Source organism: Eublepharis macularius, chromosome 9 (genome assembly GCF_028583425.1).
Source record: "Eublepharis macularius isolate TG4126 chromosome 9, MPM_Emac_v1.0, whole genome shotgun sequence".
Classification (NCBI taxonomy): Eukaryota; Metazoa; Chordata; class Lepidosauria; order Squamata; family Eublepharidae; genus Eublepharis; species Eublepharis macularius.
Window position 1 is genome coordinate 92,673,567 of NC_072798.1, and position 26,402 is coordinate 92,699,968.

Below are 26,402 nucleotides of genomic sequence, written 5' to 3' on the forward strand. Positions count from 1 at the left end.
GGAAAACCTCCTTTTGGCTTTCAAACAATATAAACCAAGGGGAGGATCAGGCTGAGTGACTGCTAAAGATAAGATTTGAGTTCTTTTCCTCATACAAATGAAGGCTGAAGTTATTAATTCCCAAAGTGTGTTTCTCCCTGAACGCGGTCAATGAAAAAGATGACACAAAGAGTGCCTGCAGCAGGTATCCGAAGAAGTGAGTTGTGTGACTCACGAACGCTCATAACCTACCACAAATTTTGTTAGTCTTATAGGTGCTACTGGACTCTTGCTCTTTCCATTAAACGCAGTAGAATTTATTTAGGAGTAAATGTGCCCTGGATAATATTATAGACTGTGTGCACAATCTGTTGAAAGTGGAGATCCTTAAAGCCTGTTTCTATGTAGGTTTACTCTAAATTGTCCTTTAAAAAGGTAAAGGTAGTCCCCTGCGCAAGCACCGAGTCATTACTGACCCATGGGGGATGTCGCATTACGACATTTTCTTGATGGACTTTTTGTTACGGGGTGGTTTGCCATTGCCTTCCCCAGTCATCTACACTTTACCCCCAGGAAACCGGGTACTCATTCTACCAGCCTCGGAAGGATGGAAGGCTGAGTCAACCTTGAGCTGGTTATCTGAACCCGGCTTCTGCCGGGATCGAACTCAGGTCATGAGCAGAGCTGGGGCTGCAGTACTGCCGCTTACCACTCTGTGCCACGGGGCTCTTAAATTGTCCTACTGCCCTGTGATTAACGGTTCGCTTATATTTGTGTGATTTCAACAGGACATCCATTTAAATGCTACTGATCTAAATGAAATTTAATTCCGTGTCAATGGGATTATCTTGAGTTATATGTAACTCAAGTTATAACTTCAAACAGTTTGATTCTCTCGACTGCAGAAGACACCATAATGAAGCTTTATCTGTTAACTAAGGCATGAGGCTCTGCAGAGCATGTCCATAATTCAATTGTCATGCATCTGGCTTGAAGACTGTGCAGCTGCAACTCTCCCTATTGCCACTAGAGGCCACTATTTTTTTTTTATTGATGCATCACTTATTATTACATTTCAATACAGTCCCAGTTCTCCTATGATACATCTTTTACCCCTTTTGTAACCCTCCCCCCCGCAAGGTGACCATCCTATAACTACAAATTAAATTTTAAGCCATGAGCACATTTTTCCAATTTTCCAAATATAGTTGTATTGGCTTCTCCATTATATACCCATTGAAAATATGCAGTCCATTTCTCTTTTATCTCCTCCATTTTTCCATCCCATGCCTTATCTTTTTTTAAACATTCCAACATATCCGATTGAATATATTCATACAAGTAATCATTCCATCTTTCTAAGGTCCATTTTAACTTCTCCTTCCAACCGTATGCAATCACTGCATGTGCAGCTAGTATCATTGCTTTGAAAATATCCTGGTTTTGTTTCTCAATTCTAGTGTTTCCCAATACACCCATGAATATTAGATCTACATCTATATTGAGGTTGACCTTACATACCAATGCTATTTTCCCCCGTACCTTGTCCCAGAAATCTATGACCTTTGGACACTCCCACCATAGGTGGGAGTACCACCCTTCTTTTGCATTGCAATGCCAGCAGTTAGGTTTCATCCCTTTAAGCATGTATGCCAATTGGGCAGGAGTTCTATACCACTTCATAATAATCTTCCTTTCAAGTTCTCTATACTTTTCTAGCTTAATTGCCTTCAAATTTACCATTAACTTATTAACCTCCTCAGAAGTTATTTGTTTTTCTTTATTCCATTTATTTTTTAGAGTTCTAAACATAAACTCCTTATCCCTCACCAATTCAAGGTAAATTTTCCCTGCCAGCCCTTTCTTTATTTCATCCACATATAATGCGTGTTCTATATTATTGTCTTCCCTTTTAATAGCTTCTTTATATTTGTCTTGTTTAATTAACTGGTGTAACCCCATTAGATTTAACCAATATCTTTCCCCCAATTTTTGATTCAATTCCTGAAGTGGTAACAAATCCCCTTGACCATTGTACATGTCCTTCACTCTAGTTATACCTTCCGCCTTAAGATCTTCCCAAAATTTCGGGTTCATCTCCTTCTCCCAGATATACTTAAGTGGAGTCCATTTTGAGTTCTGTGCCACTAGAGGCCACTAGAGGCACAGGGAACAGGTGCAGCTCCAAAATCAACTGGAACAGCAGGTTGAATTCGACCAACATAAAACACTACAAGTTGCGCCAGAGCACAGAACTGCCACAGCCTGGACCATGGCGTCGTCGTGTGATGTCTCGATGCATCACAGCAATCAGAAGATGTGGAGAAAATCACGATTGTATTGAGTTCTTAGCAAATTCTGGGATGATGGATTTATTTATTTATGCGATTTATAGTCTGCCTTTCACACCAAGGCTCAATGCAGATTACGGAGTGTGAGTGAATACAATTGACAGGAAGGGATATCCAAGAAGCAAAGTAATAGGATTAGGGCTGCAGAAATCAAAAATGGTCAGAAGGAGGTGGAAGTACAAAGGTTTTGTAAGCTTCGGCCACTAAACCAACAGTAGACAGTGACGAGAGACTGGCAGAATAGGGGGCACCTGGGTATCTCTTTGGCTAGTGAATCTTTATCCCTTGTTCCCATTCCTTCTCCTCTGGGATCTCTTTCCCATTTTCTTTTGAGGTGCATGCATGTTTGGCCCTGGCAATAAAGCATCTTTTAATAAAACGAAGGGTTAAGGAAGTGCTTCCTATTGCACACAGTATCAGATCTAAGGTAGCTACCTGCTTCAGTTTTGCTCACAGCAGCTCTTGGCTATAGCTCTCTGCCACAATGTCACTCAGGGAACCACACATACGCAACCCCCTACGTCAGATGTGATGTTTTTACTAGGTGTCAGCCGCTGGAGGCCTCTGGGCTCAATCTGGCCTCTGGAATTCCAACCCAGAGGCAAAAGAGGAGTGGAGGAAGTGTGTGTCTTACTTGCAGGCTGAACATTGGGAGGGGGGCATATGCAGATCAGCCTGACGTGTTCCTCCAACACTCGTTGGTGGGTGTCTTTTCTAAGGGCACCTGGAAACTCTATTTTCCTCCCTAACATAGGCAATGTAAAAACTAGCAAAGTATTATTCTAGCATCTCCTTTTGCGGACCAGGGCCCACTTTTTCAGATGCAGTGGTAGGGCTGCCAACTCCAGATTGGGAAATTCCTGAAGATTTGGGGGTGGAGCCTGAAGAGGAACCTCAGTAGGATACAACGCCACACAGTCCACCTTCTAAAGCAGCCATTTTCTCCAGGGGAGCTGATCTCTATACTCTGGAGATCAGTCGTAATTCTAGATCTCCAGGCCCTGCCTGGAAGTTGTCAACCTTATGGATGGATGGTTGATCCCTCCCCCCATACACACAGCCTACATACAATATCTGCCTGCGAGGATTCATTACACTGCATCTGAAGCAGTTGTCCAGGAAAGCTTCTTCAGGGCGGGGGCGGGAGAGAGCAACAACTTTAAAATGCCTCTAGGCGCCTGTTTATTTGGGTTGCAGCAGACATCTTACACAGGGACACTCAAGTGTGAGTATTCTGTGTGGTGTTATATTCAAGTGTATTCTGTATCCACAAGGGGAGAACAAGTGTAAGATCTTTCACCTGAGCATCTCCTGTAAGACGTCTTATGTCTCCCCCTCCCAATTGGGTTGCCAGCCTCCAGGTGGTGGCTGGAGATCTCCTGGAATTACTACTGATTTCCAGGCCACAGAGATCAATTCCCCTGGAGAGAATGGCTGCTTTGGAGGTGGACTCTACGGCATTATGCCCCGCAGAGCTCCCTCCCCACCCCAAACTCCTCCCTCTCTAGACCCCACCCCCAAAGCTCCAGGAATTCTCCAACCTGGAGGTGGCAGCCCGTCAGGCGGAGTCCCCACTTTCGGGCCCGGCGCAAGGACTCGGCCCGGCGCAAGCGAGCGGCCGCACTTGCGCCGCAGGCCCGGGAGAGAGCGCTCCAGAGCCGCCTCGGCGGAGCAGTCCCGGCCGGCCGCCCCGGGCCCGCCTCTCGCCGGCTGGGCGATTCCCAGCGGCTCCGCCGGCCCCCTCGCCCGCGCCCCGTCGCTCGCAGGTTGCGGCTGCCCCGCGTGCGCCAGGCAGGCAAGCAGGCAGTCAGGCAGGCAAACGGGCAAGTCCGCCTGGGGCAGCGGCCGCGGCCAGCGACGGGTCGGCGGTCTCCCCGGAGCTTCCCGCGAGGCGCCCGACGGAGCCGCCGAGGAAGGCGCGCGGCGAAAGTTCGGGCCGGCCAGGCGCTCGCGGCGCGCAAGACGCTCGGCCGGCCGCCGGAGGGGAGGCGCCGTGGCCCCGGCAGGCTCGAGGCGAGGGGGGAGCCCGCCGGCCGCGAGGACGGGCGGAGGACGCGCGCCCGGCCGTCGAGGGTGACCGAGCGGCAGGTCGTGGCCGGCAGCCGGAGCCATCTTGAAGCCCCCTTCGGAGCCGCCGCCAGGTGGGCGACGCGACGCGCGGCAAGCGGGCGCTCGGAGCCTCGCGGGGCAGCGGCGCGCGCCCATGGACGAGGCCGGATGAGCCGCGCCGGCGGGTGGATGGACTGGGGCGCCCGCGGGCCTCGGGAGCCTCGGAGATGCTGGCCGCCTGGCTGCTGGCGGGGCTGCTGGCGCTGGCGGGGCCGGCCGCGGGCTGGGAGCTGCGCCTCTCCGCCGGCGGGACTGGGGGCGGCCCCGGGCCCGGCGCCCCGCTGCTGGACCTCTCGCTGGGGCCCGGCTGGAGCTACGCGCTGGACCGCACTCGGACGGCCCGCCCGCTGAGGGACGCCGTCGAGGTGACGCGGGACGGGCTTCTGCGGAGGACCGGCGCCCCCCTGGCCTGCGCCGCCGTGGCGCGCAACCCGCTGCCGCTCCGCTTGCGCCTGCTGCCCTCCGCCGGCGGCGCCCTCCTCTCGCTGCGCCTGGCGGCCTACCTGCGCGGCCCCGGCTGCCCCAGCGCGGCCCGCGGCCGGACTCCGCCTCGCCTGGCCCTCCTCCCCGCCGGCCCGCCAGCCGCCCTCCACAGCGAGGGCAGGCGTCTGCTCGCCGCCCTCACGGCCCTGACCAGCTTCCCTCAGTGTCGCTGCCCCGACGGCCTCCCCTGGGCCTGCGGGGAAGGGGCGGAAGGGGGCCCGCGGCCCGCGGCGGGGAAGCACCTGCAGCTGCTTTGTCACCTGAGGAGGACCAAGGGGGACATCCTGGTAGACCTCGGGGCCGGGGCTGGAGAAGAGGGGCCGGAGAGGCTGACGGTGGGAAGAAACAGAGATGCCCCGTCCGAGGTCGGGCATGAGGCCCGGCCTCGGGGTGCCAGGAGGTTGAGGAGCGTGAACAACCCACCCCAGTTCAAGCTGCCCAATTATCAGGTCTCCATCGCCGAGAACCAGCCTTCCGGCACCACGGTCATCACGCTGGAAGCCCACGACCCCGATGAGGGGGAGGCAGGTCGGCTGGCGTATTCCATGGAGGCGTTCTTTGACCGGCGGTCCGATGACTACTTTTCCATTGACTCCGCGACGGGCGTAGTGGTCACCACACGTAGTCTGGACCGGGAGACCAAGGACACCCACGTGCTGCAAGTCACCGCGACGGACCATGGCGCCCCACGGCATCGGTCGGCCATCACCTTCCTGACGGTGACTGTGAGTGACACCAACGATCACGGCCCGGTGTTTGAACAACCCGAGTACCGAGAAACCATCCGAGAGAATCTTGAAGTGGGTTATGAGGTGCTGACTATTCGTGCCACAGATGAGGATGCCCCAGACAACGCTAACTTGCTCTATCGTATCCTGGAGCCTCGGGCCGGGGAGGGAATTTTTGAGATTGACCCGCACTCTGGTGTTGTGAGGACTTGTGCCCCTGTGGACCGAGAGGAGGTCTCTGAATACCATCTTGTAGTAGAAGCCAATGACCAGGGCAAAGACCCAGCCCCTCACAGTGCCACAGTCACAGTACATATCATAGTGGAAGATGAAAATGACAATTCTCCACAGTTCAGCGAGAAGCGCTACTTGGTACAGATCCCAGAGGATACAGCAATAAACAGCCAGGTTCTGCAGGTGCAGGCCACGGACCGAGACCGGGGCGGCAACGCCCAGGTGCACTATAGTATTGTGAGTGGGAATCTCAAAGGCCAGTTCTACATCCATTCTTTCTCTGGCTCTATTGACTTGATCAACCCCTTGGACTATGAGACCATTAGAGAGTATAACTTGAGAATCAAAGCCCAGGATGGCGGAAGACCTCCGCAAATCAATTCTAGCGGGATGGTGTCCATTCAAGTGTTGGATGTCAATGATAACGCCCCTATCTTTGTAAGCACCCCTTTTCAAGCCACAGTACTGGAGAATGTCCCGCCGGGATACTCGGTATTACACATTCAGGCAGTAGATGCTGACTCCGGGGACAATGCCCGCTTGGAATACAAACTCATTGAACCATCTCATCCTTCTGCTCCGGTGTCCCCAAGCGGAGGCACCAATTTTCCCTTCCAGATCAACAATAGTACCGGGTGGATTACAGTATCAACTGAGCTTGACCGGGAGACTGTGGAGAGCTACCACTTTGGTGTGGAGGCTAGAGACCAGGGAGTACCTGTCATGAGTTCCTCGGCCAGCGTGTCTATCACCGTTCTCGATGTCAACGATAACAGCCCTACATTCACGGAGAAAGTTTATCAGCTCAGGCTTAATGAAGATGCAGCAGTGGGCAGCAGTGTCTTGACTCTGACAGCAGTGGACAGAGATGTCAACAGCGTAGTGACATACCAGATCACGAGTGGCAACACAAGGAACCGCTTTGCTATCACTAGTCAGAGTGCTGGCGGGCTGATCACCCTATCTTTGCCCTTGGATTACAAACAAGAGAGGCAGTATGTCTTGACGGTGACTGCTTCAGATGGAACTCTCTTTGACACCGTGCAGGTCTTCATCAATGTGACAGATGCCAACACGCACCGGCCGGTTTTCCAGAGTTCCCATTACACAGTGAGCGTTAGCGAAGACAAGCCCATTGGCACATCCATTGTAACTATCAGCGCCACCGATGAGGATACTGGGGAGAATGCTAGGATCACGTACGTTTTGGAGGACAATATCCCTCAGTTCCGCATTGACCCTGACACAGGCACCGTCACCACTTTGATGGAGTTAGACTACGAGGACCAAGCCGCTTACACTTTGGCCATCACAGCCCACGATAACGGAATCCCGCAGAAATCTGATACCACCTATGTGGAGATCCTTATCCTGGACGCCAATGACAACACACCCCGTTTCCTTCGTGACCGTTACCAGGGTGCTGTTTTTGAGGATGTGCCACTCTCCACTAGTGTCCTGCAGGTGTCTGCTACCGATCGTGACTCGGGCCAAAATGGCCGCCTCCTTTATACCTTCCAGGGTGGCGATGATGGTGATGGAGATTTTTACATCGAGGCCACGTCAGGGGTGATACGGACGCTGCGTAAACTGGATCGTGAAAACGTGGCTGTTTACAGCTTGAGGGCTTTTGCTGTGGACAGGGGCATCCCGCCCCTCAAAGCCTCTGTGGATATCCAGGTTACGGTGCTAGATATCAACGATAACCCACCAGTTTTTGAGCGCGATGAGTTTGACATCTTTGTGAAGGAAAACAGCCCCGTTGGTTCCATTGTGACCCGTATCAGTGCCATAGACCCAGATGAGGGAACAAATGCCCAAATCATGTATCAGATTGTGGAGGGGAACATCCCAGAGGTCTTTCAGCTTGACCTCCTTAATGGAGACCTCACGGCCCTCATGGATCTGGATTACGAGAGCCAGACCGAATACGTAATTGTGGTGCAAGCGACCTCAGCCCCTCTTGTTAGTCGAGCCACTGTGCACATACGACTCCTGGATCAGAACGACAACGCCCCTGTGCTACAAGACTTCCAAATCCTTTTCAACAATTATGTCACTAACAAATCCAATAGTTTCCCTTCTGGAGTGATCGGTAAGATCCCTGCCCATGATCCTGACGTGTCTGACAAACTCAACTACACTTTTGTGAAGGGCAATGAGTTAAACCTGCTGCTTTTAGACTCTGCTACGGGTGAACTCAAGCTGAGCCGAGATCTGGACAACAACAGACCTTTGGAAGCCATCATGGAAGTCTCCGTTTCAGGTAAGCAAACGTATTTGATTCTAGTGACAATCGATGATGGTGGGTGAGAATTTTGTAACTGACCTCTTTTATTGGTGTCTGCAGACGTGTACTCTGCAAACTGGTTTTTAATTTCCTGAAATGATGATTTGCTTTGTACAAATTTTTTGGAAGGGAGCCATGGAAACTCTGCTTTGCTCTGGCATGAACCCTACAATGGAATTTAACCAAGTTGTGATCCACAGAAACATTTTGTATAAAGAGAAATTAGCCTTCTTCCTCCCTTACTGCTTGGTAGCTGTGGAAGTCTTAAATTATTTGATAGTTGAGAATGTCCTTTGCAGTTAATGAGTTGGAGTTTTCAAAGCTGGCCGTAGCTTTCAAGGCCAGGCTGAAAAAAATTAACGGAAAGAGGAAGTTTCTCTGATTTTCCTGTCAAAAGTGAAATCCCTAAATTGGGACCAACACAAGCATAGATAGCTTTGTTTGTGTTGCTGATATGTAGCACAGAGATCTGCAAAACGTGTACAACTGAAACAAATTACTTTTGTACTCTGAGCAATTTAGCTCCCAAATTTGTAAAAGTTCATGCATACGGTTAGTATTACTAATAATATCAGTAAACTAAATTATAAGCATGAAACCACTGGCAGGATTACAGTGCAATCCTAAACAATGTTAGACCCTTCTAAAATCATTGAAGTTAATGGGCATAGTAGGAAGTCACTCTGCTTAGGATTTTTACCTTTTGAACATCTGTTGATATTTTTTCTAGACACATCGTAGTAAAAGGATAATACTTCCAAGGCGAAATTCCATAGCACGCTGCTTGGTGATTAAAAGAATACATTCTAAACAGAAATGAACCTAAATGGATTTACAGAATTAATGAGGTCATTAGGAATACACCAGCACGTGCAAGAATCGAGTTGGGTCCAAAGTAGAGGACAAGACATTGAACGTTCTAAGGGGATGAAAGTTAAAACACCTTTTTTTGGACGTTAGATTTCATGCGCTTAACACTCTTCTGTTGTAATCAGTGCTCTTCACTTTGCTGGATTGTGCCTTGGAAAAGTTATTGCAGCAGCATCTGTAACGTCAGATGCTTTTAATTCTGATTCTTCTAGCACTGGATCAGTCTGGAAATATAGACTGAAATTATTTGTAATGGTTCTCACTGGTTGGATTTAAGTGCTGTTTAATAAGTTAGCTAATAAATACTAGTGTAAATAAAAAGTTATCCGTAGTTGCCTGGCGTCTATTCAAGAATAGCATACCTCTGATTACCAAGGGCTGATGATGAGTGTCCTCTTTGCGCTCTGCTTGTGAACTTTTCAAGAATACTCTTGCCTCGGTGGGGACAGTGTGATAGACTTACCAGTAGCTGCCTATGTGAAGTTAGAGCCAAGCTACAAGTGACGCCTGACACAGGTTGGACACTTGTCAGCTTCCCTCAAGTTTTGATGGGAAATGTAGGCGTCCTGGTCTTGCAGCTGTAACGGAGAGCCAAGCTGTAAAACCAGGACGCCTACATTTCCCATCAAAACTTGAGGTACGCTGACAAGTGTCCAACCTGTGTAAGGCGTCACTTGTAGCTTGGCTCTTACTCTTGTCTAAGCCTGTTGATTCCAGGGGGTTTAGATCTGTGTAATTCTGTATAGAACTGCTCTGTAAATACACTTCTGGTTTGATTGAGTAAGGGCAGGTCTTTGGCATTTTTCTTACCTTTATGCTAAAGGCAGCATGCAGATCCATAAAATATTACAAATAGAATTAAAAAGCAACAAACAAATCAAACAGTAAAAAAAAAAAGTCAAAGGAGCAAATCTCAGCCAGGGATAGATATTATTAAAAGCAGAAACAAACAGGACAGGGTTTGCTGAGTACCCAAAGGAGCAATCCTAAACTCATCTGTTCAGAAATAAATTCCATGGTATTCAGTGGGGACTTGCTCTCTCACAAACAGATCCTTAAGATTGCTCGTATTCTAGGGCTGGCGAATATTTATTGCCTTAACAAAGTGCTTTGTCCGTAGACGTTTCAGTGGCTTTGATTCAATGTTGACTAGTTTCAAATTGTTACTGACGGCTAATTCTACAATTCAGTATTTTGAATAACCTGTAAAACCCATCCTGGGAAACACCTTGCTTGTTATACTGGACTTCTTGGTAAATTGAAGGGTTTTTGTTTTTTTAAAAAAATCCCTTTTAAGTATAGCTCATACTGGGCATCAATAATGCAGTGGCGTGCCTTCTGTGGGCTCCGTCTGCCGTCTTTATTGCAGGCCTCTTCAGCAGCTGCGACTCCTGTTGACCTTTTCAGGTCCATTGTGACTGTGATATCTTGTTAGTGATGCTTTTCACTCTTGGTAGCCTTTTCACTTTTGTGAGAAGCAGCCTCAGCATCTGTAATAATGTTTTAGAAGGTGGTTCCTCCGTGGCCAGTTTGTGTAGTAAAAGTTCACAAATTAGCCTGATTTTTCTCGGCAGCTAATCAGGTTGTAAGGCTTTGAAAGTGGATGGCTACAGATCAAAGGCACGTCACAGTGGAAACAAGTGATCCTCGTCCGTATTTGCAGGGCCAGAGAAAGTGGTGCCAGCATCCATGACTGAAGTTATTACCATTTTTCATTTGACAACCGACTTGGATTTCATGCAGAACTTTAGCAGCGGGTAATTGTGGTTAGCGTGTAATTGCTACTTCCACTTTGTTTAAAAACTTCCAGAGATAATATACCCGTTGTTTTGATTCGTTGGGCTTGTCCCGGCTTGCATGATGTTTGTGGTCATCTTCAATTGGATTGATCTGATAAGGGACAGCAACACCTTATCTCATGTCAGAAGATAACTAACAGATTTCAGGCAGTACTAAGTAGGGCAGTAAAGCACAGGGAGAGATGGCTTGTAAGCGTTGTCTCCTCAGTGCAATAATTCTACAGACTTCAGTCGATGAACCTTGAGAAGAGTGTCTTGAGTGCATACCACCATCCAAAGAAAGCTAGGTATGTTGAAGTCCAAAGAGTTTATAAGCATGGCTGGATAATCAGATTTGTGTGCTAAAGACTTACTGATTCCAGTGTGCCTAACTTCTTTTGGATGGTGCTCACAGACTCAATTTGTTGACATGAAGATGAAACAACCAGGCAAAATAAAGTCAAGTCTGCTTCAAATATGACATGGAAAGTCTTCCCCCCCAAGAGGTCATTTGCAACCTATTTTCATCCATAACAACTGCAAGAATTATTTGCTGTGTGTATGTGTGCTGGGGAAAAAGGCCTCATTATAATTTCATAGTGGAAATAGGTTTTTCAGTGCAATCCTAAACAGAGTTACGCCCCTCTAAATCCATTGAAGTCAGAAGGGTTTAACTCTGCTTAGGATTGTACTGTATGTGAAATACTCACATGTGTGCAAGTATTACACATCAGTCTTCTTGATTAGAAAAATCATAAGATCATCTACCAAGTGTATCAACGCCTTTCTAATATCCTCACAATAATCATGTGATTGTATCAGTAAAATCACGTATTGAGCATTGTGCGTGTTTAAACACTTACGGGGCAAATCTTGGGCCATTGGGTGGTTACCGCAGCTGCTTATTACGCCACTCTACACGTTAGCAGTCAAGTGAATATTGCTAGAAAATGTTAAACTTCAGCATAAACTTAATTTTAACCCAATTAGTGAGTTGTAAAGGTGGTGGTGGGGGGAATGGAATGATTTTTAGGTTTTGGCAACAGCATCAAACACATGAGATAATGCTGAAACCAAATAGGCTTAATAAAATGAATGAGGCTTTCATTGGCTATTAGATCTGAAGCTTTGTTAAGCTGAAACTTGCCCAGTACTAAGAAGGTAGAGAAGTACTTAAAATGTTTCATTACAAAAAGAGCTATGTATGCCTAGAATTATTGCGGTGATTAAAATGTAGACAATTTATAAGGAAAATGTTTAGAAAAACATGTAGAGGTGAAGTTAAAGTAACTTTTAAAGGATAATTACAAAGGTATTTGAGGTATTGTTTTATTGCCGTGTTTTGCTCGGTGGCCCTTGATTTCAAGGACTGTGAATAATCATTAGGTAAGAGAGACCGGGCAGCTGTGGACCGAAATTAGAGGTAATCGATACACAAAAGTTTTGGGAAATGTTACTGGGAGTGATAAAATGAAATGTTAAACATAATATTGCCATCTGATCTTCTTTTATGCCTTTTGAATTATGCATAGAACATACAAAGATTGGTCCATCTTATTTTAAATCCTTTCGTGAGCATGATTCTCACTCTGGATAGCTGAAAGAAGGAACCATTAGGAGACATCTCAAAATCACCTGTAAAAAACCTCAGGATTTGATCCGTTCGTTCAAGGAGCCTTGCTGTGGTGGAAAACACTGCCTGCATTGCAAGAAGTCTCCATTATTAACATAACAGAGTCCTAGACTCCAGCCCCATATTTCTAAGAAAAAACATGGAGTTTCAGATCCCAAAAACTGAAAGTGGAGCAAAGCTCTGACCGTTATGGCATCCCCGTAAAATTAATTGCATTTTCTTTCCTTGCTTCATAAGAAAGAGATCCACACATATCACTTACCAAAATCTTGTGAGAAATTAAACACTTTCCTAATGTAAAATAGGTGCTTAAAAAAAGAACTGGTCTAAAAACTCCCTCTGTTGCCATGAAAGCAAGTGCAGCTGAATTGCAGGGTTATAGTTCATCACGCTGAATGAAGATGATCGCAAGTTACCACGAGCCGTGGCATAATCTGCTATAATGATACATTCGTAATAAAAGCTACTCAAAGAACAGTGGATGATAGGGAAGGCCCTACGATCATTGCTCTGTTTGAAGAAGTCTTTTGGATATGTTATGAAGGGGGGGCTTTAGGAATGAGTGGGCTGGTAGGCTACTATAAATATGTGTGGGCTGATAATTTTTAAAAATTTTACCTCTCCTTTCTCCAACCCAAATTGGCTTACGTATTCTTCTCCATTTTTCCTCACAACAGCCCTGTGAGGTAGGCTAGGCTGAGAGTATGCGACTGGCCCAAGGTCGCCCAGCAAGCTTCCATGGCAGACCAGGGAATTGAATTGGGTTGCCCAGATCCTAGTCTGTCACTCAAACCATACTGGCTTGGGCATCAGGTAACGTTTTGCGCACTTACATGCCAGGCTGCCAGATAGGCCAGGGCAGATTGCATTAGCCCACCCAACTAGGGTTGCCAGGTCCCCTTACCCTCCCAGCAAGAGGGGAGGGACCTGCACTTACCTTTGGTGACACCTGGGGCGGTGCAATGGCATCACTTCCAGGAAGTGACATCATCACACATGGGCAGGAGCACTCCTGCTCTTCTCAGCAGGTCTGATTTGGATCCCAGATGGACTGGCTGTGAAGCATGGGAGGGACCGGGAGTGCTCTAGTGTTTTGCAGCAGGCCAATTTTGGCCTCTGTGGGGCTCAACTAGGCCCTCAGAGAAGCCTGGGAATGCTTCTAGGGTGGCGCAATGAAATCACTCCTGGGAGTGACATTGTTGCTCCGCCCCGGGAGCGTGCCTGGGAGGCCTATTCCCGCAGCTTCCCCCCTCCCACCAGCCAGGTGAGTAGTGGCAGGAGCGGAGGGTGGGAGCAGGCGACCCCCCACTGAGGGGCCTGGGATCCCTACACAACGCTTTTTGTGCTGTAGTGCTGGGAAGACCTGATGTTGTATGACTCATGTTCCTCCAAATGCGTGTGTGATCATGAGACTCTTTTGTGTTGGAGGTTGAGTCCTTTTCTGAGAGTGCCTCTCCTTGTTTTCCAGATTCTTTTACCAGTTTGAGTAGCTAGGAATATTTTGGAGTCCTTGACCTCAGTGACCTATTTAAACAGACTAGCCTGCCTTAGACAGAGTGAGACCATTGTCCTTTGAAGCGCAGTATTGCCTATTCTGACCGGCAGTGGCTTTCTGTCATTTCAAGTGAGTGCCTTCCGTGTTACCTACTGTCTGATCTTTCACCTGGAGATGGCAGAGGTTGACCCTGGGGCCTTCTGTGTGCAAAACCAGTGTTCTGCCACTGGGCCAAAGCCGCCTTCTCCAGCCTTGATTCTCTTGCTAACTGCGTGCTCCTTTGCTTCCTTTTTATGGTAAATTCTTCTCCTTCTATGCAGACATCCACGTCTTGATTCCCAACCCCCTTGCCAGCCACCTATTTCTCTGTCTGAAGCTCTCGGGTCCTTAGTCTGTCTCTAGTTGTATACCGTTCTTAGGGTTGCCAGCTCCATGTTGGGAAATTCCTGGAGATCTGGGGGGTGAAACCTGGAGAAACCTGGAGAAAGTGGGGTTTGGGGAGGGAAAGGACCTTGGCATGGCATAATTCCATAGAGTCCACCCCAAAAGTAGTCATTTTCTCCAGGTGAACTTATCTTTGTGGCCTGGAGACTAGTTGTAATTCCAGGAGATCTCCAGCCACCACCTGGAGGCTGGTAACCCTAACCATTCTTCATATGCACTGGTTAATAGAACACATATGTTACAACTTTAAGAACAAAGGTTGAAGGATTTTATGTAGTGTGCGTGGGAAGGGCCCTTCCTGATATAGGGAGAACTGGAAGGAATGGGCTTCAGGGACCGTTGATCTATCTTACTGTGATGAGGCTCCTTAAATCTTCCCGTCACCACCGTCTCCAGGAACTGGTTATCACAGACGTGTCTAATATAACCAGATGTCATAAATGAGCGTGTATTCTGTGCCTGGGAAGAAGTGCAAGTTTACTTAAGTGGCCACGCTTCCATTACAGGTGTCGGCTCAGGTCCCATGCAGGTGTTGCTAAAATCTCTCTTGGTCAGAGTTATGCAGCGTAACCAGTTCTTCTGTGACTGATCTTTCTGCCTCATTTTGCAGCAACTTGTTTCTGTATTTCACTGTTACCGAGTTGCTCAGGAAAAAACGGTCTAGCTTCGGGTGTCAACAAAAAGAGGATTAAGGCATGAACTGTTCAGTAGCCTCATCCCCGCCGCTAGGGAAATAAATTCCATAAGTGAGGAAAACTGTTGCCATGATATCCCCGCAGGCCATCCAATTATCAGATTATCCAGCACTTTCGAATGCATGATATAATTTACTCTGTTCATGCATAACCTGTTCGGATATGATAGTTGGATAAATTATGTACTCTCCATGTGTAGCAAAATTTTCGGAAACAAATACAAAATTTGAGGATGTGATGGATTTCTTTGGCTGTACAAGTATTAATCTAAGAATAATCTGAGACTTCAAAAGTTGAGAAAGTGGTGGGCTCTCCTTCTTTGGAGGTTTTAAGCAGAGGCTAGATGGCCGTTGGACAGCAGTGCTAATTCTGTGAGCCTAGGTAGATCAGGAGAGGGAGGGCAGGAAGGGTAACATCAGTGCTTAGTACCCTTTCCTAGCAGTAAGCCTAGGATTCTCAATAGACCATCTTTTGCCATCTTCTGGGCATGGAGCAGGGGTCACTGCGGTGTGTGTGGAGGTGTGAGGAGGGGGGGAGGTAGTTGTGAATTCCCTGCATTGTGCAGGGGGTTGGACTAGATGGCCCTGGAGATGGCTATGGCCCTAGGATGGCTATGTGGGTGACCTTGGTCCAGTCACTTTCTCTCAGCTTGACCTACTTCACAGGGCTGTTGTGAGGGCAAAATGTTTTCCACCCTGAGCTTAGTGGAGGAAAAGCGGGACAAAAACAGGACAGATAACAATTGTGACTTTCCCCAACATAATCATCAGGCTCTTGACTTTTTTAATGTCGGCTGTTATTAAAGATGAGCAACTTGAGATCTTCAAGAACCTTGGCTTTTATTCCCCCCCCCCCATCAGAAATAAGTTGCAGACATTAAGGATATGGTAGTCATTGCCCCACACAGGTTGCTTTCCCCTGGCTGATGATGCTTTCATTGTTGCACGGTATTTGTTGGGAGTATGGTATTGCAAGAAGCTGGACTAGAGGGTTTTTTTCAGTTTTATTAGGAAAACCGATTAATGCATGTCTTCCACTTTGCTAAGAGGACAATCCTTTATTAGACTAAACAGGTAAAAGCAGATAATGGTTTCAGACCTATAGATTAACAGTAGTAGTTTGATGGATAGCAATAACGCCGCTCCTTGTGCAAATAACTTTGTGCAGAACGGAGCTGATCTGCACTGTTTGCATTTGACAAGATTTCTTATCTTTCAATAATTTGTAGATAATTATAATGAGTGCTGATAAATGTCCCAAACTTCCTACAGTTTTAAAGAGAGGCCTCTTTTTTGTGCTGTATTGTACTATTGTATAACCGAATGTTCTGTGTTTTCTGTTTCTGTCTCCGGCTTACTTGGTTCTCATAGAAGTTTATATCACCCCTTCCAATAGCAAACCTGTGCCTTACCAGTGAATAAGAGCCACCATAGAGGACAGGATTTTCTTCACTCCCTATTTGTTGTTAAATTTAAAAAGAAAAGAAAAACCCCCACAAAAAATCCCCTAACCCAGTGTTGCCAATGTCCAGGTGAGGCCTGGAGATCTCCTAGTATTACAACTGATCACCAGATCAGTTCCCCTGAAGAAAATGGTTGTATTGGAGGGTGGACTCTGTGACACTATAGCCACAGAGGCTCTTTCCAAACCTCATCGTTCCCCAGCTCCACCCCCAAAATCTCCAGGACTTTCTTTAACCTGGAGTTGGCAGCCCTGCCTTATCCTGTTGAGGGCTCAGCATGGAATGTTGAGGGCAGGTAAACATGATCAGATGGGAGGGGAAAAAGAACATCAGGGGAGAAAATTGGCTGAATCGATCCCATAGCAGCTAAGACTATACTGGAAGCTGAAAACTAAATTTAAGGGGATGTGCATCAGGAGATACACGTTCCCCAAGCCTTAATTCTCCCCTCAAGTCCCAAGTGCTGGACTTGATCGAGGTAGGAGGAACCGTGCTTCTCTAGTTAAAGGCCTCCCCAGGGTGACAGAAGTTTATAATATACTTAGGTTGCCAACCTTTAATTAATTTATTTTGCAGATTTATATCTTCTCTTTTCAGATGCTAGCTCAAGGCACCTGGCTAACAGGGGGGGAAATAGGAATGAAACAAACAAAAAAAGTTAAACCAACAGCTCAGTAAAACAACTAAAAACAAATAAATAAAAACCAATTTTTCCTCAGTAAAACTGTCCCCTAGCCCAAGGTTGCCAACATTCAGGTGAGGACTGGAGTTCTCCCAGAATTACGACTGATCTCCAGACGATAGAGATCACTTCTCCTGGAGAAAATGGCCGCTTTAGAGGGTGAACTCTATGGCATCCATCCCTTAGGAGCTGCCTCTCCTCTCTAAACTCTACCCCCCTTAGGCTTCCCCCCACATCAACCTAAAATGTAAAATTATTTACATTTATTATGGATGTGCACAAAATATAGGTTAAAAACAAGTTTAAAACATAGGGCCTAAATGACAGGTGACAGAAACCAATATAGAAATGCTCCCGATGCTTTATGTCTTGAAATTTCAACTGCAGATTGATGAAACGCACGCGAATACATTGGAAACCACGCCTCAGAATACAATATCAAATGAAGATCATTGTGTGAGTGCAGTCCTTGGTCGGCAGCAACATTTGTATTATACCACTCAATACAAGAGATGGTTTCTGAATGTGTGGGTGTGTTTGACCCCTGAGGAAGGCCTTATGGCCAAAACACGTCTGGTCTGTCTTTGTGTTGGTCTTTGAACTGTATCGTCACCTGTGTATGGAGAATGTTTTAGCAATTTTTAACATATGCCTGCCGTTCAGGCCTTACGTTTTTAACTTGTTTTTAACCTATATCTTGTGCACATCCATAATAAATAACTTCTTGGGATATATTTTAAATTTTAGAATGTAGTTTGACTCCTCTATTTCCCCCCTGCTTGTTTGGATTGAGTTTGTGGGGGCTCTCCCCCCCAGCCCCTTTTCTTCTTTGTTGTTCACCCTCAAATCTCCAGGAATTTCCCAACCTACTTTAAGTATACTGCAGTGAGAGATCACAGTTGGGGAATGTGTCTCCCTCCAGCCTCCCCCCCTCTCCAAACTCCCCTGTGCAGCATGAGAGGAGAGGCAAAAATATCCCTTTCCTGAACCGTTTTTTAGGGGCAATCGCACAGACTACTGCCCTACTAGACTACAGAAGTTCAGGGCTAGGTAGAAAGAAAGTTCCCTAGTTCAGCAGTCCTGTGCTCTTGAATTTTAGAGAGAGCTCTCCCAATATATCTCCCCTCTCCCCCAACCCAGTGATTCCTCACAGCCAGTGATGGGGGCTTTCTGGGAAAAACAGAAAATTTCCCAATTCACATTTAAATAAATAGTTTAAATATTCAAATAATGTTAGCAAAATTTAAATGAAGGCAAATCTATCATGCAAAATTTAAAAGAAGGCACATATTCCATGCACAAACCTGGAGCTGGTCCATGCTTCATATCTCTCTTACCAAGATTGATTTGGAGCACAATAGCCCTGACAGCTATAGATAAATAGACGATACTTACATATGTGGGGTGGAAACCTTTCTACATTGCTGCGCACAGCCCCCCACCATCTCCTTGTCCCATAGAACTGACGAACTATGCTCATGTTATCAGTGTAACGCCCCACCTTTTTGTTTCTTGGTCACAATGCAGCCCAGACCTCAGAACGTTTTCTTGGATGGACGTCTCGCTGCATTCCATGCGGCTTCCTTCCAAATAGAGAAAACTAGTGATGCCAACAAACAGTCCCTGGACTGGATTTTTAACTTTACATTTCAACCTGTGCAGTGCTGTTTGGATCACAGAACTGAATTTTTTCTTCCATGTTCTTTGTGGAAGGAAACATACGGGTTGGCTCATCCCAGCTTTTCTACTCAGCGTCCCCCTAATTGCCGCCTCGACTGCAGCTCCCATCCCAGATGACTTTTCTCTATCTGCTGAGGTCCCATGACCCCAGCATCACTTTTTTGTTGGACGAAAGTGAAAAGGCCAGCTGGATCCAGCCACCTGTCCTTTTTTTTTTTTGCTTCTTGGGATTTTTAATCAGCTCAACACTTTTTGGGAAAGAAAACTTCTTTCTGGTTAAACTCTCAATTTTTAAAAAAATATCTTTTCTTATTTCTCCTAAAAAATAGTAGAGTAGCATTTGATCAGCGTTGCAAAAAAGATAGTGATGTTTTAAGGATGCTCTGAGAGGAGCTGGCCAACTTCGGATTCTAGGAAAAGAGAACAAAGTGTTGGCTCTTTCAACACTTAACACTGTAAAGCTACGGCCCTCTGCTAGTTTTGTCGCTTATAAAAGGCAAGCACCGAACGGCAGTGATGTGAAAAGTGAAAGGCCTGATAGATCTCTCATTGCTGGCACGTAAACAGATAATCCTTATCACGTACAAAGCGAGTGATGTAGAGCCAAACGCTTTTCAGCGCTGCTAGGGAAGGCATGATAGATTGCTCCGGGTCAGATAGTTGTTTGAGCAGCAATTTGACTCGGGTTGTCCAAAATATTTCAGAAGCAGGACTAAAGGGAACCCATCAAGGTCTACAATAATGTCACGAAAATTTGCCACTTAGATGGTTGTTGTCTACTTGCACTGGCAGATGGGTACTAACAGTGCAATCCTAAGCGGAGTTACTCCACTCAAAGCCCATTGATTTCAATGGGCTTAGACTGCAGTAACTCTGTTTAGGATAGGAGAGAATCCAGTAGCACCTTTAAGACTAACCAGCTTTATTGTAGCATAAGCTTTCGAGAACCACAGTTCTCTTCGTCAGATGTATTTGATGAAGAGAGCTGTGGTTCTCAAAAGCTTATGGTACAATAAAGTTGGTTAGTCTTAAAGGTGCTACTGGACTCTCTGCTGTTCTGCAACTTCAGATTAACGTGGCTAACTCCTCTGGATCTGTTTAGGATTGCACTGTAAATTGAGTAAGAGAGAGTAGATGGAAAGCTATGTGATATAAATATATAATAATTCTAGGACACATTAGCTGGAGCAAGGGCAGACACCTCTGCTTCTTGCTACAGCAGAGGAACTATTGTTCAGTGACAGAGCACATGTTTTGTATGGTGACCCTCTTCAACCTATCTTGTATGGTGACCCTCTTCAACCTATCTTGTATGGTGACCCTCTTCAACCTATCTTAGGTTTCTCTCATTAAAAGGGCTGGGATGGGGAAAGCCCTACGGCCCTGGAGAGCAGCTGCCACTCAGAGCAGACCACTTAGAAAGTCCATGAGTGTCTTATGGTGGATGTAGCATGATGTTTCATGCTATTGCGTCAGATTGCCTCTCTCTTCAATTCAGCCATTGCCTTTTTGAAGCAAGGCTACTATCCTGTGCTAGTTTCTCATCTAGTAGGTGCCAACATGGGTTTGTGCTCCTACTTTAGCCTTACCTAGAGTACTAGCTAACAGTTTTTGTGGCTTCGCTCCCATTGTTTCGAATGGGCTTCAGGCAGGTCTGAAAATGTTCCAGGCAAGTTCATTTCATTTGTGGTTTAACTCTGCTCTCATTGATTCACATTGGCGAGTACTAGCATAAGTCATTCTGTGCTGCGTTACTTATATGTTTGGATTTTTATTGGATTCATTTAACATACAAACTGGTTATACCTGAATTTGCTTGCAATCTTTTCAACAGCCTTCTGTTGTGTTGCTGCAAAAGGACTCCTGCCATTTATCTCTGATTTTATGTTGCAGGGTTTCAAAACCCACAGTTTAAATGAAATCCCCGGCATTATAGACAGGTTTGTGTGGTTTCCCCATTTCTACTGCAGTTGCTGGTTCTTCTTTAGTATTCCTGCCCCAGTCCACCAGCAGTGGCCACCCTGCCTCTCCGCCACCGAGGCTTTTCAGTTCTATAATTCAGCAGCTGAATATTGTTATATTGTTCTCTGTTGTTTCAGTTTCTCTGAATTCCTAACCTTAATTTTTAAACAGTTGTCTAGCCATTTTCATTGCAGACATATAAGAGGAAAGGCATATCTCTGCAAGGAAAGATGCTAGAGACACTTTTTTCTATAAAAACTGGGAATTCAGAGAACTTGATACATATGTAGCTATAATGTTATAAGAATATTCAGTAGCTGGTTTAAAAAAACAAGTCCCCAGTACCTGGGGGAGGGGAGTGTGTCTGTCTTGAGGACAGTGTCAGGGGACATGGTACCATGTGGGTGGGGCTGGGAAAATCCAAACTTTTCTATCCCCATGGCAGCCGTCCAGGCTTTGTTGTGATCTTTTCCAGAATTTCACAGCAAACAGGTTTGGGAAAAATACGAGAAAAATCAGGGGAAACTTGGGAGGTGCACAAATGCACCAAGATACTTCGGGGAAGCAGGAAAAAAAGAGACATCCCAACATCATCTAACCCTGAGGCTGATAACGCGTGTGGAAAATGTCTGCGATAAGTGAAGAAATAGATTTCCCAGCAAACTGCCTTACGCATCTTGAATTGCTGTTGGTTATTCTGCACTGTCTGTCTAAGCTAAATCTTACAGTAGGAACTCAGTACCACATTTCAGGGTGGTCATCCAGAGACGAGTCTATTCCTTGTTAGAATTAGTTTTCTTCCTGATGTAATATATTGCAAGTAGTTTTGTAGCAAGAAAATAGATATGCTCTTGTTACGCCTTATTCAGTCTTTTTTGGCTCTGTTACAGAGTCGTGGTATCAAGTCTACCAAACTGCTTAAAAAACAAGAAAGGAACAACTTTTCACCCACTGCCAATCCTTCTCATCAGAGTGATTGGCCTTCTGGTTAATTTGCTTTCTTGTCACTGCTTGTTTCTTGGAATACATCTTTTCCAACAATTCTCCTGTTGGTACCTGGCGCTGATGCATTTAGCAAGCATGCCTCAGATCTTTTGTCAGTGCTGACTAAAGTGGAGCTGTCCTGCAAAAAACATGACTAACACATAGGCACACAAGCATTATAAGGCCAGGGCTTAAATACATGGCGCAACACATTCCGAAAGTGAACATTTAGCACTAGCGCGTCTTAAGCTTTTAGAAAACCTGTTTGCTACAAATGGAGCATAGCTCAGAAATTGTTGTCTCTCTTAAGCGATTGACAACATACTTTAATTGTGTGTGGTGACCCTGCCATTTGGCAGATAACTTGTTTGCTTTCTTAAGCCCTCTTTTACATGGGAATAGAAGCTTATACCTTTTTGTTCATTTATTTCATGGTTTGATGATGAAAAATCTTACTCCTATGGAGTGCAGTTCTGATTTCTAACATCATTGTTCATATATATGATAAATATATATATTTTTACAAATAAGACAAATGGCCTTATAATAAATGAAGAAATGTTGTTTAGGGTTGCCAGCTCCAGGTTAGGAAATTCCTGGAGATTTGGGGGGTGCAGCTTGGAGTGGATGGAGTTGGGAGGTGAGGGGCCTCAGCAGGGTGTAACGCCATAGAGTCCACCTTCCAAAACAGCCATTTTTTTCCAGGGGAACTGATCTCTGTTGGCTGGAGATCAGTTGTAATTCCGGGAGATCTCCAGCCACCACCTGGAGACTGCAAACAATAAGTCCACGAATACACAAATGTACTAACAAATGCAGGAGGGTCCTGTCATAATTATATGAATGTTTATATAAGATTGTGTTGAAGTGGTTTGTTGTTAGGTGGTCTTGATTTTTCTTGTTTGTTACCACCTGGAGACTGGCAACCCTAATGCTGTTGCTTTGTTACTTAAATCAGTCCACTAAGTGTGTATAGAAGGGATAAGCCTCAGTGTCATTAATGCTTTTGGAAGTCTGAGAATTTATTAATGATAGTGCTTCAAGTTGAATAACCGTAATCTGTAATTGGGGAGTGAAATACAGAAGCGACAACATTTTCATTGCAATTCTAAGAACACTTCCTTGGAAGAAAGTCCCATTGAATAATCCCAGGTAGGATTCTTAAGTAGATTTGCTAGAGTTAACACTGCTTATCAGATAAAATGGGAGAGCTTATTTTTATTATGTCTTTAAAAATTGACATCCTACTTTTCTCCCAGATCGGGATCCAAAGTGGCTTTTCACGTTTTTCTTCCCTCCTCTGCTTTATCCTCTCAGGAACAACCTTGTGAGGTAGGTTGTTCTTGTGAGGATGAAGTGGAGGAGGGAAGAATAATATGGGCTGAGAACTTGAGGTGGGCGCAGAGTTACCTGGTGGGATTCTGTGGTAGAGCAAGTTCCAGTCTTCTAACCAGACAGGTTTATGTAGAAACATTTAATCAGAATATCATTCGGGCATCTAGCTGTAAAATTATCTTCTGCACTTGATTTCATTGTCCTGTTTCAGCTCCTGGGATTCTCTTGAACATGTTCAATTGTGTCCCGTTGCTACAAAACCATTTTAGTGCAAGATTGACCTCTGCACATGTCAATCTTCATGCTGGCACTAACTTGAAGAGTTTAGTCACTGTTATGAGTCATCCCCAAAAGTCCAAAGTGGCTCCAAGTTCTCAGCGTGTGCATTTTTTTATATAAAAAAGCATAGCCTTGAACATTATACAGAAATACTGCTTGCATACACTTGTGGTATTGAACGTTCAGACCATTAAGTTGTAAACCAAGATTCTTCTGGGGGCCTGAGTCAGACGGCCTTTCTAGTGTAAGGCATGGTATCTGAACTTACATCGTGAACCAGTGATTCTTCTTACCTGGTTATTTTGATTTCCAGAATGATTTTGATTTCACAATGCCACGTGTCTTTCTGTGTGGCTGTGGTGCCTGCACCAGCTGATGTGTGTATTCCATTGTTTTCAGTGTGATTTATGCTTGGGAGCTTACCAGAGGCATGAACGGTGCTTCTAAATCTAGGAAAGGCTCAGGGCTGGGTGGGACCAGTGACAAGGACTGACTGGAAGTCCATTGGAAGCCAAAAGCAAGTGAGCTCCAGCAGTGCCAGAGCTTTGGTTGTGTTGCTCTTGGCCTCCAGGGTTTAGCTGCAGCAGAGACAAAGGACGTTAGGCTCACCCATCACCTTCGCATGTGTTGCCTTTGGCCAGCTGCAGAGCTTGGGCTCAGTCAGTGGCAGCACAGGAAGAGAAGGCAGGTGGACCCGTTCTTGTCATCCTCCGGCAGATCTGAATGGAGAGATCTCTGCATAGGGGCAGCTCTGTTCTGACCCAGCGGGTGGCAGCCCAGGAGGAGGCAATGGGGGAGCCTAACTGCACCTTTTGCCGCAGCTGCTGGCCTAGTCTAAGTCATGGAACCTTTGCAGAGGAGCTGGTTGGAATGGCTTGTCGCTGGACTATTTTAGTGGCTTAGTTCAGACCCCACAAATGCCTTTCGGTAAATAATAATTTGGAAGCTCTTTGTGTACAGCCCCTTATTCTTTCCTGTGACCTACACTGTTCCCCTTCCTTAGGGAGTAAGAGAGAGAGGAAAGGAAGGAATGAACAAGAACTGTAGCCTAAAAGAAGGCATCTGAGAGCCGGAAAAGCACCTGGGGGGATTCTTAAAAGGGAGCAAAGAAGTGTTACTGGAAGACTAAAAAGTAGAGCCTAAATTGACCATTCTGGAGAAACCCTGAGAAGGAAGAGACAGAAAGGTTGTTGAACTTGTGCGATGCCTTCTGCTTACTTGACAGCCACAGGAGCCTAAAGACTTATCTTTTGAATCCCGTTATTATCTTCCTCCTCCTCCCTTGACAGCTGAAGATATATTCTTTTATGTACCCCATTTAACAACCTGCTTTTGTTAGCCTCTGTCACTGAGAGTGGGACCACAAGTGACTCCTGACACAGGTTGGACACTTGCCAGCTTCCCTCAAGTTTTGATGGGAAATGTAGGCAGCTTGGCGGAATGTTGGACAAGTGACAGTTGGAAAGTCCATTGGACAGCAGTCGGAGAGCCAAGCTGCAAGACCAGGATGCCTACATTTCCCATCAAAACTTGAGGGAAGCTGACAAGTGTCCAACCTGTGTCAGGCGTCACTTGTGGTCCCGCTCTTAGACTGCTGGATCCCGACAGGGTTAGAACAGAAGTTGCCAACCCTGGAGGGCTTTCAGCATGCAGTTCTGCTCCTTCTTCCAAAGGCTCACTGTTGATCTATACCTATTTTACAGCTGAATCACATGACTATAAACATGGATGGTTAAAAAAATGGGAGCAGGAAGAGCAGAGGCCTTTGATACTCGGCTCAGGGTAGTTATTCAGTTGGATTTTCTTTAGTATGACGCAGTCACATGAGGTTAAGTATAATTGCCTTAAATGTATGCTCACCTCTTAGTCTGGGTTGTTTGGACTGAATATTGATTCACAGTTGACTCCCAAGAGTTTGTGCCTGGCTGCTAGATCAGCGATGCAAGAACCCTTCTGCGAGACGCGATAAAATAGTCCAAATTCTTTTGCTGTGGTTTCGCTGTTGTCTTTTTGTTTGCTACGGTAATTCTTTTGACAGAGATAGTGTCACCTGCCTCGAATGTGGTGTGAATGACTCTCTTGTTCTTGGTGTCCTGTCTACATTGGCAGATTGAAGCTGTCAAAAGATCCAAGTCAAGGCTGGGGACGGGGGCGGGGGGGGGGGAGTGTAGGGCAGGGAATTAAATGACAGGTTTCTGACTGTATTTGATTTTTTAAAATCTTGCCCTGGGCTTAATTATTATTGCATCCATAGCCAGAATGAACATTGCAATGGATGTCGGTAAACAAGTTTCCTTACAAGATAGCATAACTTACGTAGATGAAGCTGTAATCTATTTTGCCATGCTACTGGTGCAGAATAGTTACGTTGCTTCTCTTAGTATTTTGGCAAGCTTGTACAAATTGGTGTTTTGACAGTAAACCAGTAAGATATGCTGTCTGAGTTGAGATGGTATAAAACCATGATTTACTTGATAGTTAATTTGGCTTATAGACAACCACTTGAATTCTGATTTGTCTTGAAAAATATTGGTTTCATAGTCTTCTGCCTGTAGCTGAAGAGGGTGGGTCTGAGAAACAAGCCAAGATTAAGCCAAAATGTCTGCATTCATGTGTCACGTAAAATCTTAGATGACACTAACTAGTTTATAAGCCCCTTCAAATCATGGTTTCAGATCTTGGCTTGATGGGCTTCAGCTCAGCAAAGTGATTAGAGTGACCGCATTCAGACAATCACGCTAACTGTAATCAGCTTTATTTAGTCATGGTTTTCTGGGACTTCTGGACTACGCCAGGATAATATTCATTGAAATCTTGGCATGCATCTGATGAAGAGAGCTGTGGCTCTCGAAAGCTTATGCTACAATAAAGTTGGTTTGGATCTATGTCCTATGTCCTCTGGATCTATGTCCTGTGTAACTGTACGGCA

The 26,402-nt window shown here is 45.8% G+C and overlaps 1 protein-coding gene across 1 annotated transcript in view; it reads left to right on the forward strand.

Annotated features, from left to right (window-relative positions):
- The first annotated feature begins 4,172 nt into the window (after positions 1-4,172).
- The window catches only part of CELSR1 (cadherin EGF LAG seven-pass G-type receptor 1), a 222,543-nt gene continuing 200,313 nt past the window's right edge, over positions 4,173-26,402 (forward strand). Inside the window, exon 1 of the mRNA XM_054988282.1 lies at positions 4,173-8,150. Within this exon, the coding sequence (XP_054844257.1) occupies positions 4,607-8,150 (3,544 nt within the window). The 5' untranslated portion in view covers positions 4,173-4,606. The remainder of the gene's footprint in view (positions 8,151-26,402) is intronic.